The following is a 17213-nucleotide window of genomic DNA, read 5'->3' as shown; positions in this document are numbered from 1 at the left end:
CGATCATGCTGCACAGCGGGAAACAAAGGACCAAAGAATGGTCCTGAATGATTTGTAGCGATCAGCAACTTCACAGCAGGGGCCAGGTTGCTGATGTGTTTCACACACTGCAATGTCGCTGGGGAGGTCGTTATTACGTCACAAAACCGGTGACGTTACAGCGATGTCGTTTGCGATGTTGCAGTGTGTAAAGCCACCTTTACACTAGCTCCTCTGCTGAGCACTTTCCAGGTAACTCTTTGGTGTTTATCTTTTCACCCCTGTACAAGGATCTGGCCTTCCCTGTGAATCAGCAAACAAATACGGCATCAGGAGATTAACCGGGGTCAAAAAAAGATTCCACTTGCGTATGACTCCTGCGAGTCTTGCATCGGTATCACCCAGCACAGCGCACACTCTCCTGACTCTCCTACATTCAGCCGACCCGCTCCTGGTAGAAGAGTGTGCTCCATGCCGGGTGATACCGACTCGCACAGTGACAGTCAAAATTCAATCGAATTCATGGCTCATGAACTCGGGTGAACCCTGACGTCACCGCGAACATGGCCGAAAAAAGCCAAAAACTGAAAAGTGACAAGCAGTTCAGTGAATACCACTGGAAGTTAGTGATCGGACCTGGAAACAGAAGCGGCCGGGAGACAGCGGCGGAGTGGGTCTGCAGGATGCGTCCTGGGACCTATAAGTATAATCATAATGTTTTCTAATAATGTGCTTTTTTTTTTTACAGCCCCTGGACCTGAACTGGACCCGAACTGTAACATGAGCTTCCCAGGAAAACTTGTGTTCGGGATCATGTGCACGAACACTATGTGTTCAGTACGGACCCCGAACTATACAGTTCAGGTTCGCCCATCACTATTCGACATGAGAAAAAAATTGCAGCATGCATATATTGATTCAAGTCTATAGTTGCATGCAAAACATTGGACTGCACTTGGATGTCATCACAGATACAGACAATGGAGAAGATGGAGAAATTAAGTTCTCCGTCTTCGCTGCACTTGTGATACAATGCTCTCATACAAGAGAATCAGATCACAGAAAGCTGACACTTGGTTCAATCTCTGATCAGTGTTTGAGCTGAGTGTTATTACCATAATCGATCTGATTATCTCAGGAGAAGAGCATAGCTTGTGTCACTGCAGCCTTAAAGTAGATTTTATTGTCTCTTGTCAGTTGTAGTCAGTGGAAAGCTATTTATACCAAATGACAGATCTGCGTCTCATCAATGGACTCTCAGACTCAACCATGAATCAAGAAAGAGATAAATCGTCGATGAGTCTTTTTAACTCACTTCGCTGTTGTACTAAGCGACAACCTTCGCTGACCAAGCATGAATATCAAGTTGTTTAGAAAACTGCTGTCTGAAAATGTCTGATGAGCTTTAAACTCTGCATTTACATAGAAAACGATGTGTTATGCAGCCCTAAATGTATCATCTCTGTAATATTGTGATTAGCATTATAACAATTGAACATTAAGCTGTTTGCAATAAACCAAACAAGAACAATTTAAATAGCTCAGCACAACTAATATAACAGGTGGTTTTTCCAAATTCAAATCATAGTACCACTTTTTTTGACTACTGATGTGTCAGAATGATTTAACCCCCTCACAGCAAGCGATTTTAGTATTTAGTAGAGCACCTTTGACTGTTATGATCTGTCGAAAAAGAGATGCAAAGCCAAACACCAGCATTTGGCAGCATTCCTGAGGAATCTTAACCCAGTCTTTATAGGCAATGGCCTTCAGTCCCATAATATTTTTGAGTTTGCATATTGCAACCACATTTCTCAAACCCACCAAAGATTTTCTATGGGGTTCAAGGCAGGCAACTGTGATGGTCACTTGCTAGTATTCCAGGAATTCTTCTGAAATCAAACTTTGGTGGATTTTGAGGTATGCTTGTAAGTCGACACCTGTGATGATGAAAGGGCCACGCTTCAGCTTCCTCACAGGACACATGTTGTTTTCTCTTTGGACTTCCTGATACTTGATTGATCACATTTTGGCCACCACAACATGCTGCAAGTTTTCAATTCCAGAGAAAGCAAAACCGACCAAAACTATCACCAAACCGCCACCATGCTTCACTGTAGGCAGGAAGCTCTTTTCAGTATATGCTTTATACTTCCTCGTCCAGACAGACTGCTGATCCATAGGCCTGAAAATATATAGTTTTTCTTCATTACTCCACATAATAGAGTGCCAAACATTCAGTGATATTTATATATGCTTTTTTGCATACTGATACTAATTTTTCTTGTGCTTTTGGGTCACATGTTGGAGCATGGGTATGGAAAAATTCAACATTTACTATGCACCTTAAAGTGCAAGCAAAAACCTCAGTGCCTGCTGCTACCATATCTTGCTGCTGGTCTTGAACAGTCATTCTAGGGTTTTTGTGGAACACTGCATATTCAGGATTTGGTGGTAATCCATGATAGATTACTCTTTCTGCCTCCTCCACGTGGCATACTTTTCCTTGTTTGTGCAAAGGCAGTGATTTCTTTTCAACTTTTTGGACCATTCTCTTGGCTTAGCCATATTTATAACATGTAATCAAATGTCACAGTCCACAAACCTCTAGCCAGTCCTGATATATGTTGTGTTGTATGTCAAATACACCTGCTGCAATTAATAAAGCCATTGATAAGATGTGCTTGAGAAACACCTGATTTGTAAATGTGTACTCTTATGAGGCATTGTATGAGGGGTTGAATCATTCTGGGACTGCAGTCATAAGTATAATTGCCATTTTGCAATTAAATTTGCCATACTAGCTGTGTGGAGCTATGTATATTGTTCTTGTTTGATTGGTTATTACAAGCAAAGAAGGTCTGTACGTTTTGCCAAATCTAATTTTTAAGGGGTGGAAGGTTGAATGATTTTTAGTCCAACTATACCTCACGAATAATGTTTATCAAAGGAATTATGTTTGTAGACTTTCTAGGTATGACATATTAAATAACAATAGACTGGTTTAGGCAGGACTATAATAAAGGTCTCAACTAGAAAACACTTCATGTAATTAACCCTAACAAAAGGGAAACTATGAGTAATGATGAAATGCTCTCAGATTAAGTTAGTACATTGTCCTTGTCTCTGATGTAGAACGTTAATTGACCAAGCTAAACCCTTAACACAGTATTTACAAAGCCAATAGAGCCAAATAAATTGATTCTAGTTTAACGTTGTTATAAAGAGAAACGTTCATTGTGGGAAATACTTTTTATTAGTATTGTATAAAGATGAGAGTTTAGATTTTAGATGGTTGCTCTGCTACCATTATAATAGATCAGGAGTTCTATGATATTTTATAGCCTTAGGAAAGTAAATGATGGATGCAATTCTTGGTAACTTCATCTCAACAAAAGGTGACGTGTTTCGGCAGCATCTGAGAACTTCCTGCAACCACCGCCATTGGTAACAGCCAATCGGCGGGATTCTGAGTGTCATGCCCTCACTAACTAGACACTAAAGGGTGCTTTATACGCTGCGACAATGCTAACGATATATATTAAAGACCAAATTGTGAGCAACGTGTCAATATTTTGTGTGGCCACCATTATTTTCAATCACTGTCTTAACTCTCCTGAGCATGGAGTTCTCTAGAAATTCACATATATTTTAACACAATTCTTGACATACCTTGCTCTAGTTGTGGCCTCCAGCACTATGTTTGCTTGGTATTTTTAACAATCATATATTGCTGTCATGCGCCCCTTGTTTCCTTTTGTATATTCATTACACCATTTTGCTGTGATCAATAAAGTACAGCAATTTTGCCCTTATTTGATTTATGGACTATTATGTTGGGTTTTTTTGTGTGTTTTTTTTTTTAGGGGGAGAATTTTCATTGACTTGTTGAGTGGTATAACTGTCCTGAATATATTGTTCACATTTATACCTTATAATTGAACAATATATTATTTCATAAGTGTGTTTATGTTCATGTTTATATTTAGTTTGAGCTCTTGAAACTTGTTCTATTTATTTCTCTGATTTGTGGTCTCCTCTCTTGGGATGTCAGTTTAGGTGGATGATCATGTTTTGGTAGGTTTTCAGTTGTGCCACATTCCTTCCAATTTTGGATGATGGATTGAACAATGCTCTATGAGATGTTCAGAGCTTGAGTTACTTTTATTTATAACCTAACCCTGCTTTACTCTTCTCCACAACTTTCTTCCTGACCTGTCTGGTGTGTTCCTTGGATTTCATGATGCTCTTTGATCCCTAATGATCTCAAGGAAACCTCTGAGGCCTCCCCGGAACAGCTGTAGTTATACTGAGAGTAAATTACACACATGACTCAATTTACTAATTAAGCGACTTATGGAGACAATTAGTGACTCGGATTTCAATTAGGGGTATCTGACTACAAAAGGCTGAATATAAAAATATGTCACAATTTTCAGGTTAATATTTTTTAAATATTTAGAAACCATGTATCATTTCCTTTACACTTCATAAACCCTTCCTACTTAGTGCTGATATATCACAGAAAATATATTTAAGTTTGTGGGTATAACATGAAAAAATGTGGAAAGGTTCACTGGGTATGAATAATTTTTCAAGGCATTGTACATACAATAAACAGCAGAAACATTCTTGCAAAACAGGACATTGAATTTGTGATTAAAAAAAAATAGGGTAAATAATTAAAGAGTGAATCCTATACCTTTTAGAACTAAAATAAATTTTCAGGGGGTACAATAGATCACTCCTGCTCCTGTCATTGTTTGTGGATGTGCTGGCAACCATTGACAATATCAATATCAAATTCTTTGCTTGTTTGTTGGCACATTGCTGGACATGTTTGCAAAGGCAATAATCAGAAACAAGTCATTATTTATTAACATTCCTAAATCTGATCATCACCAAGGTGTTATCCAATACTGAAGAATAAGCAGCGAATGTTAACATATTTACAACAGCAAAAAATGCTATGAGATTCCAGCTCTGAAGCCTGTCAACTTGTAAATGTATCTCTGAACTCTGAATAGGTTGTAACTCAGAATAGTGCAACATAAGTAAGACAATAAAAGGGGAGAGAACAACATTAGGGTTATAGGTTTATGAGAGGAACTAACAAGGGGTCACCACTGTTACTTCGCAGCGCTGGGGTCTGGATTCATATCTCACCAAGGACACCTGTAAGGAGTTTGTATGTTTGTGTAGTTCTTTGGTTTCATCTGACTCTAAAGCCATAATGATAGGGAATTTTGATTGCAAGCCCCAATGGGGACAGTGATGATAAATGAGTAAAATAAATAGAAGCCGATTGGCAGCATTTTACTAGCCTGTTTACTAGATCTGGGCGGACTCGCAAAACACTGGGACCAGCGGATCCCTGCTCATTTTTTTTAAATAATCTGTGATGTGTCCTCCCCCGCTCAGCCTGAGCAGCCTGCTTCAAGAGCTGGCTGCGTTGTGTCCTCCTCTGCTCAGCCTGAGCAGCGTGCTTCATGAAGTAGGCGGCTCAGGATGAGCTGCGCCTGCAATGTGTCTTCCTCTGCTCAGCATGAGCAGCCTGCTTCATGAACTGGCCGTGAAGTGTCCTCCTCTGCTCAACCTGAGTGGCCTGCATCATGAGCTGGCTGCGACCGCGATGTGTCCTCCTCTGCTCAGCCTGAGCGGCATGCTTCATAAAGCAGGCATCTCAGGATGAGCTGCGCCTGTGATGTGTCTTCCTCTGCTCAGCATGAGCAGCCTGCTTCATGATTCAGACAGCGCCTGTGATTAGTTGCAGGCAGATGCTGTCACAAGGGCTGAGGGCACGTCTGACTGCAACCAATCAGAGGCCAGGCCAGCCGGTGGTCGGGGAAAGGAGTGCATATGTATGAGCAATGATGAGCGGAGGCCGCAGGAGCAGTGTACAGTTGCTACAGAGCCTCGGTAAGTATGAAGTGCTCGCTTCATTCGTATTTTCTTTATTTTTCCTTTTTTTTTTGTTTTTAATTTCTCGAGTGCCAGATCTGCATCAAACACCCGGAATCCCGAACCTGGCACCCGGAAAACTTTGAAACCACGTAGTCCAGGTCCGTCCATCACTACTGTTTACTCAGGCCGATTGCAGTTCCAAGCACACAGAATGAGTATTGATACACTCTGTGAGCATAGAATATCATTGTTCTTGGCTGCACACGTCCTGTTTAGTCAGGACAAGGTGATACTAAGAATAATAATATTTAAGCAAGCATAAAAATCATTTCCCTCAATGAACGACTTTTTGTCTTTCACTAGGTGACTGTCCGCCTGTTTACACTGATTTTGGGAAACTAGTGTTTCTATAATTCGATAACGTAATTGCCCAGTTACACAGATGCGCAGTACTTATGAATCTGATTAGCTACTAGGCCAAAACCTCCGATAATATCACATTCCACTGTGTTTTTTCTATTACACTTACCTTGCCAGACCTGTCGTACGCCATAGTAAGCATGTGTGGCATGCGGCTCTTGGAGCTCAGTGCACACCCTGGAATGTCCTTGTTGCATATTTGTACTTGTGATAGACTTTGCTTTCCTTCATTTGATAAATCTCAGCTTTATTTTTTTCCAAAACTGCACACAGTTGAATGAGGGCTCTGTGTAAGTCACCCGCGGTAAGCGGGGCAAGAGGATTATATTCTTTGAAATATTTCTTGTTTGCGGAGTCACTGTAATAAGTTGTGCCCAGTCTCATGATTATCACGAAATGATAATGTTTGTCTGTAAACAATGGTAATCACTCTACATTATGCAAAGTATTTATTTCTTTACACTGGTAGGACTCACAGTCAGTGGTCAGAGCCTAATAATCTCTAAATACAAAAATATACAATACCAATAAAATATTATGAAAGCATGTTTTGTTCATAGCACAGATCAATTGTTACAAAGTATATATTGTAATTCACATTTCCTCAGTTCTGCAATTACTGTAAAAATAGAACCGTATTAAAGGGAATTTCCTACCATTTATATTGCTTATAAACCCTGCCCATAACCTTTAAGATCATGTGAATGGAGTTGCTGTGACCCCTTTCTATCCTCAGATGTGATCCCAGCATACCTCAGAAACAGAGTTTTATACTTGTCCTGGTCTGGGCCGTTCTAAACCTTTGATCTTCCTCTAGCAAATGCATTCTTTAATTGATTTGGACATATGATAATAATTAATAATACGTGTATTCATTTATATAGTGCTATTAATTCCACAGCGCTTTACATACATTGGCAACACTGTCCCCATTGGGGCTCACAATCTAGGTTCGCTATCTGTAGGTTTTTGGAGTGTGGGAGGAAACCCACGCAATCACCGGGAGAACATACAAACTCCTTGCAGATGTTGTCCTTGGTGGGATTTGAACCCAGGACCCCAGCGCTGCAAGACTGCAGTGCTAACCACTGAGCCACCGTGCCGCCCGATTAGGGTTGTTGTGTTTAAAAGTTACATTTTTCTTCATCTTCAGCTTTTCAGCACAAGCCTCAAAGTTTTCTTGCAAAATTTGACTGATATTGAGTAGTGTTCATAATATCCTCCACCTTGAGTAAGGGTTACTTTGCACACTACGACATCACTAGCCGACTGTAGCAATGCCGAGCGCGATAGTCCCTGCCCCCGTCGCATCTGCGATATCTTGTGATAGCTGCCGTAGCGTACATTATCGCTACGGCAGCTTCACCTGCCCTGCGACGTCACTCTGGCCGGCAAACCGCCTCCTTCCTAAGGGGGCGGGTCGTGCGGCGTCACAGCGACGTCACATGGCAGACGGCCAATAGAAGCTGAGGGGCGAAGATGAGCGGGACGTAAACATCCCGCCCACCTCCTTCCTTCCTCATTGCAGCCGGGACGCAGGTAAGGAGATGTTCCTTGCTCCTGCGGCTTCACACACAGCGATGAGTGCTGCCGCAGGAACGAGGAACAACATCATAACATCGGTCCTTCCGAAATTATGGAAATGACCGACACTACACCAATCATACGATTTCGACGCTTTTGCGCTCGTTAATCGTAGTAAAAAGGATTCACATACTCTGATGTCGACAGCGATACCGGATGTGCGTCACTTTCGATTTGACCCCACCGACATCGCACCTGTGATGTCGTAGTGTGCAAAGTACCTCTAAAGCTCAAGTTCAAGTAAATGAAAAGCAGCCCCAAAGCAGAATTCTGCTTCAGCTATGCTTTATTGTGGGTATGGTGCTCTTTGGGAAATGCGTATTGTTGGCTCTGCGGCAAACATATATTTTGGAAATATACCCAAAAAAGTGAAATCTTGATCAAATCAGACCATAACACGTTGTCCAACATGCTTTTGGCAGACTTCATATAGGTTTTGGCAAGACATATCTGGGCTTGGATGTTTTTTTTTTTGTGAGAAAAGGCTTCTGTATTGCCACCCTACCCCACAGGTCCGACATATAAAGAATATGGAAGATTGTTGTTACATGCTGAACACAACCAGTGCTTCCAAAAATTCCGGCAGTTTGTTTAATGTTGCTGTAGGCCTCTTGATAGCCTACTGGACACAATTTTACTTGTTTTTTTCATCAAATTTTGAGGGAAGTCCAGTTCTGAATAATGCCACAGGTGTGTCAAATTAAGCCACTTCTTGTTGACAGTCATTAGTGTTTCAAGGTATACCTAATGCCTTAGAATTTTTTGTGTAACCTTCTCCTAACTCATGACTTTTAACAATGAGCAATCAGATCCCTTTGCTGTGTTGTAAGCTGTTTATGGACCACGGCTTTTGCTGTAAAATTCAATTAAAAAACTGTCAGTAAAAACTTTCTTTGGTATAATAATATTAATAATAATAATAATAATCTTTATTTCTATTGCGCTAACATGTTCCTCAGCGCTTTACAATTCAGGAGGATCATATACAAACAAGTAACAGTTATAAAAAATACAATATTTAGAGGGAAAAAAGGCAACCCTGCTCGTGAGAGTTTACATTCTACAATGAGATGGGGTGGAGGCAAGGTACAAGTGCTTATTTACAATGACAATCCAGCCATCTCAAGGAAATGGGGGATAGATAATGGTTTCCTGGCCCAGTGGGCCAGAGCCTTGAGATGCATTTGGGTGCAATGGAGTTTGACGTGGAGTTATGTTGTGAGAAGTTGTCGAGGGACTTTGTGAATTGAATCTGATTAGGGAGTGTGATAGGCCGCCCTAAAAAGATGCGTTTTTAGGGTGCGTCTGAAGCTGAGTAAGTTGTGATTTGTCCTAACTTCTTGGGGTAGTGCGTTCCAGAGTATTGGTGCAGCTCGGAAGAAGTCTTGCATCCGGGAGTGGGATTTTCGAATAAGTATGGATGTTAGTCGAAAGTCATTTGCAGAGCGTAAAGAACAAGTGGGGTGATAGACAGAGAGGAGAGTGGAGATGTAGAGGGGTGCCACACTGTGTAGAGCTTTGTGGGTGAGAACAAGCAATTTGAATTGGATCCTTTGATATATAAACAGCAGCCAGTGCAATGACTGGCACAGAGCAGAGGCATCCAAGTAGCGGTTAGCCAGATAGGTGACCCTGGCTGCTGCATTAAGGATGGACTGTAGAGGAGAGTGTCTAGTCAGGGGGAGACCAATTAATAGAGAGTTACAGTAGTCAAGGCGAGAGTGGATCAGGGCCACAGTGAGGGTTTTTGTCGTTTGTCTGATAAGTGAGCATGGTCTCAATGGAAAAGGTGCCTGGCATCATGGAATATAGCATCGGTCTAATATGCGACATCATATACTAAAATTAGTGTCAAAGTTTTGGAACAAAGCTAACTAAGGGTGCGTGCCCACGATCACTGTTTGCAGCGTTTTGGATGTAGCGTGTTTTCACTGCATCCAAAGCGCTGCGATGTACAGTACCAGCATAGTGGAAAGGATTTCCAGAAATTCCATGCCCACTGTTCGTGTGCGGCCCGCAGCAAAGCTGACCTGCGGTATGGTTTTCCGATGCCGCAGCATGTCAATTCTTTCCTGTGGAGTCGCAAGAATCCTCCGTAAGGAGAACAGAAGAGAGACCACAGCGCACCAAACCCTGATTATGGGCACAAGCAGCTGCGGCCTCCTGCGTTTTCCTGTGAAGGAAACTCGCGACCCCGCAGGTCAGGACCCGCCACGTCCAGAACACAGCAGATCCTGATCATGTGCACATACCCTAATAGTGGTGTAAACGTCTATACAGTCTAAAAATGAACAAATATGTCAAACAGCACAAGCCCTGGGATATATCTGGCACATTTTAAGACAGTGCTGTCTAACCATAGTATAAAAAAGTTAGACAATACATCTGCCTCATTGTGTGTTCTGACAAATACAAGCTTTTGACAAACCCTTCATCAATGTGTTACATAACCATTGTGTCCTTAGGTATTCAAAATTTTGCCAACTATGAGTCTGTTATTGTGATTGTTGTGAGGATAGAGTCAGACACGTAGAAGGAAGAACTTTATACAATGAGCAATATACTGTAGATAATAGCAATGAGTATATGCTGGATGGCCTGACTACACCGGTCTCCATCGGAGCGCAGAGGCCGCCCAGTGTAGTCACTCTCTGGAGATGTGATGCTTGTTAATAGGCTACTCACAAACGGCATGACATGCAGATCTGCATGAATCACTAATACATTTTATGTGGAGATTCCCGATGGCTAGATGCACACAAAGTGCTGACATATTTTTCATCCTTGGATCGTCACAGCAGTAAAAGACGAGTGTCATAATCTTCTAGGAGAGCACATCATATCTGCACTTTTTTCAATAGCAAAGGCCAAACTCAAGGCAAGTTTGATGCAATGCTAGGGGAGAAAACACATCTGATGGAGCATGTCATGATTGTATTTCCCATGGATTCCAGTTCATTTCATAAACAGAAAACCTTGGGTATAAAATTGGAGGCAAAGTAGAAGCCGGTAACAGTTAGTACCAGATGCATCCAATATCCCTGAATAATATCCTATTAATATATGTAGCAAATATCTAATTCTGATTAAATAGTTTACGGGATTATTAAAATGACACCCCATAATAACCAGTAGGTAACTAACATTTTCTTTAGCTGTTTTGATGTGTTGTGTGCTACTGGTTTTTCGTTCTTAATTAAATTTGAGTATTTGCCTCAATTACATGTATATAGGAAAATATTATATTATTGCTTATTATTATCATCATCACCATTATATACTGGAATGTAATGCAAGCTATCATTCTGTGATCTGCAGGGGAACATCTGTCGGCTGCGTCTCACACTACCTGTCGATGCAACATCAAAAACAGAACAGAATGATCTGAGCAAGGAGAAACAAATGCATGTAAGTAAATTGTCAATTATTAACCATTATAGCCACTTAGTAAATGCCCATATAAAGTGAGGAAATTAAAGAGGTTGTCCACTACTTTGACATCGATGGCCTATCCTTAGGATTGATCATTAATGTTTGACTGGCCTGGGTCCGACACGCCGCACCCCCGCCGATCAGTTGTTCTCAGTCCCAGTGGCGGCAGCGGGCAGCCGAAAATGCCCAGTTCCGGCACTACTCCTTCTTCCAATAGCAGTCGTGGCAGGGTACTGCACATCCAACTCCCCCTCCCATTTTAATCACTAGGAGGCCAATGTGCAGTACCTGGTTGCAGGTACTATCAGAAGACGAAGCAGCAGCAGATTTAAGCATTTCCGGCTGCCTACTGCCACCACCAGCACCGAGAACAGCTGATCGGCGGGAGTGCGGCGGGTTGGACCCCGGCTGATCAGACATTCATGACCTGTCCTAAGGATTGGCCATCAATGTCAAAGTAGTGGACAACCTCTTTACGTTTAGGCTTAACATATCTTATTTGTTGTAACTACACATAAATTTCAATTAATTTAAGGGGAGAAAAAGAAAAAATAATCCAAAATATGTAAAAACTTTACTAGTTTCCCATAGCTACCAATCAGGTTTCAGCTTTACATTTCCTAAATGGGTAAGTGATACACTTTTAATGTATTATTTATCTGCCCCATTACTATTCATATGAATTAGAAAAACAATATGAAAAACTGCAGGCAAATTAAAGATTATAAAAATGTATAAAAATGAGAATTTAAGACTCAAGTGTGAATGTCTGATATCAACTGTTTTGTTCAGAAGTTGTGGTGAAAGGACGATTCGTAATTTCCAAGGTCTTTTAGGGAGACTCTCCTCCTTCTCTGTTCATAAGAACATGAGGGGGCATGAATCTATGAAATGATTTGCAAATAAATGCCAGAATATCAGAGTTCGAGGCCATATTCAAAACACGTTTCATAACAGAATTGGCATGAAATACTGATTAATTCCACGTGAATTCCGTGTGTCAGCTCAACATATAAAATGTTTACAAGCTCAAAATACATTCTTCAGCCATGCTAACTGCTCTTTAAAGGAAATCTGTCAGCAGATTTTTGCTATGTAATCTAAAGCGGGCTTTACACGCTACGATATATCAAACGATATATCGTCGGGATCACGTCATAAGTGACGCACATCCGGCCACGTTTGACATATTGTAGCGTGTGACAGCTACGAGCATCTAACAAGCAAAATTACTCACCTTATCGTTGCTCGTTGACACGTCGCTCATTTTCTTAAAATCGCACGTCCTTCTGCGCGCCGGTTGTTCATCATTCCCGGGGCAGCACACATCGCTCCGTGTGACACCCCGGGAACGCTGAAATGCAGCTTACCTGCGTCCCACTGGCAATGCGGAAGGAAGGAGGTGGGCGGGATGTTTACGTCCCACTCATCTCTGCCCCTCCGCTGCTATTGGCTGGCCGCTGTGTGACGTCGCGGTGACGCCGAACGTCCCTCCCCCTTCAGGAAGTGGATGTTTGCCACCCACAGCGACGTTGTTTGGAAGATAAGTACGTGTGACGGGGGGTTATGACTTTGTGCAACACGGGCAACAAATTACCCATATCGCACAAACGGTGGGGGTGGGTGCGATCACACGAGAAATTGATACGTGTAAAGCAGGCTTAAGAGAAACCTGATGTAGGCGCTGAGACATTGATTCCAGGGATGTGTCACTTACAGTGCTGTTTCAATAAAATCAGTGTGTAATCAGCAGTAGCTTATCAATACAGGACTAGGTGTCTGGTACTCCTAGTCTTTCTTCTTTGTGTATCCCCGTCCCCAAAGCTGATTAGCGCTTTGCTATCAATATACAATGCACAAAGAAATCTGCCAATTATGGGTGTGGGTTGGGACATACAAGGCTCAGCATTCAGAACACACCTACATCATGCTACTCCCAGAAGAGGTATCAAAAACCTGCTGACAGATTCCCTTGTAATCTGTAGTCACCATACCTTGTGTTATTGGTAATGTTGGAAGTGTAATGGTGTGGGTATTGTTTAATTTATTTTATAAAGGGTTATCCAATGAACATTACTCTCACAATAAATATTAAAAATGATATAAGCCAGCCATACAGTGAGCCCCCTTGGTTTTGTACTTCTGCCTCCTGATGCGCAGAGGCCTTGTGCAGACATAAACCATTGGGGCATTGTACAGTGTCGTGCCTGTCCTTACAGTCATCAAGCATAATGACATCATTACATTGTCTATTAGATGTTTGCAACATCTACTCATAGTCATGAAGCCTCCAGCTGTTGAGTTTTATCGTGGCAGGGTATGAAAATTGGGGGTGGGGGCCGCATGCCGTTTTTAAAAATTATTTATTTATTTTTTTTAAGTTGCATGTGGTTCCTCTTGTTTTGATACACAGCTAAGATAAGCGCACGGCTTGGGGCTGCAGCCTGTAGTCATATCCATTATCTGTGCTAGGTATCATAATATGGGGGACCCTACGAGAATGTATTTTTTTTAATTTATTATTTTTATACCACCATAGACCTGCAGACAGGGTCTGTGATTGCAAGCAGTCTGATACACTACCACTCAGGTTGGGGGAGCTGTCTAACTACCACCAATGACAAATGCCAGTGGGCGGGAGAAGCAGTGAATATGTATGAGGCTAATGAGCGTCCCCAGAAGTAGAATGAGAGGCCACAGGAGCAGTTACTGCCAGGCTGGAGACTCGGTACATATAACACGCCTGCTCCAATCCCCCTCTCCCTTCTACCACCATTTTTAAGTGCCGGATTCTGTTCCCCATAGACTTATATGGGGTCCAACATCCAGCCAGATACCTAGGATTAATTCCGGTCCAGTACTGGGTTTTTTTCTTTAAACCCGGTTAAACCTGCCGAACCCGGGTATCTGTGAGTCCGCCCATTACTATTTACTAAAAACACCACGAGTCAAAAATGCACGAAAAAAGTGCGAAAACTGCATGAAAACGGGTAAAAACTACATACTTTTTTTTATGCATTTTTCAACCAGAAAGTGTGTTTTTGAGTGACAACTGCAGCGTGTACACATATCCTAAAACTGTATTGACTATCGGGCAATGACTTCAATCTTTCGTTAAAGTAATATTCTTTAACTATTCACAATAAGATCAGAAATTTTAGGAAGCTCATAGATGCAGAAATACATTGTATCAGAATTATCAGCATCGGCATTGTATAACCTACAACTGGGTTCTGTAAAACAAGACACATACAAGTCGCTCTTTGTTTTATTGTTGGCAACCTGCTACTGTTTGCTTTTCGGCACAGTTTTCTTCCTGTATAATATTTATGTGTCCTTGCCATTCTGTTTGTTAGTTTTGGCATTAATTATGTACAATACTTTATCTCAAAGACAATAGGATAAATACAAAGGGGTGGACAATACGGTAGCGTTTGAATCCGTGGTTAATAGCTGTGTCATTTTATTGGATTAGTAATTGAGGCACATAAATTAAAGTTTATCCAGTCATCAAACGCATACACACATCCATACTCAGCAAGACTCATACAGCCTAAAAAAAAAGATTTTTCAGTAATACCGTGTTTTCTCCTAACACGTCATGCTTTATAAAATGTGAAGTAGGATATGATTTGCATTTATTTATGAAAATATCAACAATTTGCCAAAAATTGTGAACATTTTGCAATTTTCAAACTTTGAGGTTTTTTTTTTTTTTTTTTAAACATCTTTTTATTAAATTTTAACCGAATTTCTTTTACAATCTGCTCTTATACAAAGAGCATTTCATTGATGACATTATAATCAAAAAAGTCCCGCCCACCCCTCCCCCCGCTCTGCGTGCGACCAGAAGCAACTTAAAATGATAACTTATGTAATTGGTATGTGTCCATTGAGCAGTTCAAGAAAATACCAAGAGGTCTGTCCAAACTGAGATTTAAGTCTATCCTTAAGCACTGTAGCCAAGTTAGGTATAAATAAAGACCATGTTTCAAAGAAACGCTTAGTCAACTTCTCCTTATTCGACAGTGCATCCAGCCAGTCCATTTTGAATATGAACATTAGTTTTGTTTGGATAAACGCTAGAGAGGGTGCTTCAGGAGTTACCCAGAGATGTAGGATACTTTTCCTAGTGGCCGAGGCCCAAATAGTTAACATTGCCCTGGTACCTCTCGGAAGACTTTGTTTAGCCTCCTCCAACATGTTAAAAATCGCCCACTGTGGTGTCAGAGCAAACTGAATATTGTATGTGTTTTGTAAGACTGAGTGAACGCTTCTCCATACTCCCTGTATCTGAACACAGTCCCCTAAGTGGTGAAACAGGTCAGTGTCTCTTATGCCACATTTAGAACAATTGTATAAGGCATTTGTGTCCATTTTTGATTGAATTTTTGGAGTAATATATGCTCTATGTAGAATCATCAAGGCCATATCTGTGTAGCTACTGGACGAGAGAAATTTACGTTGCAACAGCGTGGCTTGTAAAAAATTCTTTACCTCGAACTCCGGCATGTCTACCTTCCATTTTGCTGGACCTGTTGTTTTCCCCTCCCATGTCCAAACTGTACGCAACATTGAATAAACCTGACTAGTCGAGGACGCCTGGCTTCTTGCCCTCCTAAGAAAGTTAGCCACACTTCCTCCAAGATCTCCCTTTGGCTTGTCAACAAGATATTTTTGTGCCAAGCTACGCGCCTGAAGAAAAAGAAAAGGCTGACCCACAAAAGCTGGAAATCGGTGTGCCGCCTTCTCGTAAGAAAGCAACGACCAATCAGGCTCCATTAGATCTGCAGCATAAGCACAAACTTTGAGTTTTTATGCTGTCAAGATTCCTGCTCTTACAGCGGGTGCGGAAAGTATTCAGACCCCTTTAAACTTTTCACTCGTTTCATTGCAGCCATTTGGTAAATTCAAAAAAGTTTATTTTTTTTCTCACATACAGTGCTGGCCAAAAGTATTGGCACCCCTGCAATTCTGTCAGATAATACTCAGTTTATTTTTGAAAATTATTGCAATCACAAATTCTTTGGTATTATTATCTTAATTTCTTTTGCTTGCAATGAAAAAAAACAAAAGAGAATGAAACAAAAATCAAATCATTGATCATTTCACACAAAACTCCAAAAATGGGCCAGACAAAAGTATTGGCATCCTTAGCCTAATACTTGGTGGCACAACCTTTAGCCAAAATAACTGCGAACAACCGCTTCTGGTAACCATCAATGAGTTTCTTACAATGCTCTGCTGGAATTTTAGACCATTCTTCTTTGGCAAACTGCTCCAGGTCCCTGAGAGTTGAAGGGTGCCTTCTCCAAACTGCCATTTTGAGATCTCTCCACAGGTGTTCTATGGGATTCAGGTCTGGACTCATTGCTGGCCACTTTAGTAGTCTCCAGTGCTTTCTCTCAAACCATTTTCTAGAGCTTTTTGAAGTGTGTTTTGGGTCATTGTTCTGCTGGAAGACCCATGACCTCTGAGGGAGACCCAGCTTTCTCACACTGGGCCCTACATTATGCTGCAAAATTTGTTGGTAGTCTTCAGACTTCATAATGCCATGCACACAGTCAAGCAGTCCAGTGCCAGAGGCAGCAAAGCAACCCCAAAACATCAGGGAACCTCCGCCATGTTTGACTGTAGGGACCGTGTTCTTTTCTTTGAATGCCTCTTTTTTTTTCCTGTAAACTCTATGTTGATGACTTTTCCCAAAAAGCTCTACTTTTGTCTCATCTGACCAGAGAACATTCTTCCAAAACGTTTTAGGCTTTCTCAGGTAAGTTTTGGCAAACTCCAGCCTGGCTTTTTTATATCTCGCGGTAAGAAGTGGGGTCTTCCTGGTATCCTACCATACAGACCCTTTTCATTCAGACACTGACGGATAGTACGGGTTGACACTG

At 41.4% G+C, this 17213-nt stretch overlaps 1 protein-coding gene across 2 annotated transcripts in view; it reads left to right on the top strand.

Annotated features, from left to right (window-relative positions):
• The window catches only part of MYZAP (myocardial zonula adherens protein), a 141259-nt gene that overhangs the window by 44956 nt on the left and 79090 nt on the right, over positions 1–17213 (top strand). For both annotated transcript variants that reach the window (XM_075345730.1, XM_075345731.1), the window contains exon 2: positions 11206–11295. In XM_075345730.1, the coding sequence (XP_075201845.1) occupies positions 11206–11295 (90 nt within the window). The remainder of the gene's footprint in view (positions 1–11205; positions 11296–17213) is intronic.

The sequence above is a fragment of the Anomaloglossus baeobatrachus genome, chromosome 4, assembly GCF_048569485.1.
Source record: "Anomaloglossus baeobatrachus isolate aAnoBae1 chromosome 4, aAnoBae1.hap1, whole genome shotgun sequence".
Lineage (NCBI taxonomy): Eukaryota > Metazoa > Chordata > Amphibia > Anura > Aromobatidae > Anomaloglossus > Anomaloglossus baeobatrachus.
This window is presented reverse-complemented; position numbering and strand designations above follow the sequence as displayed.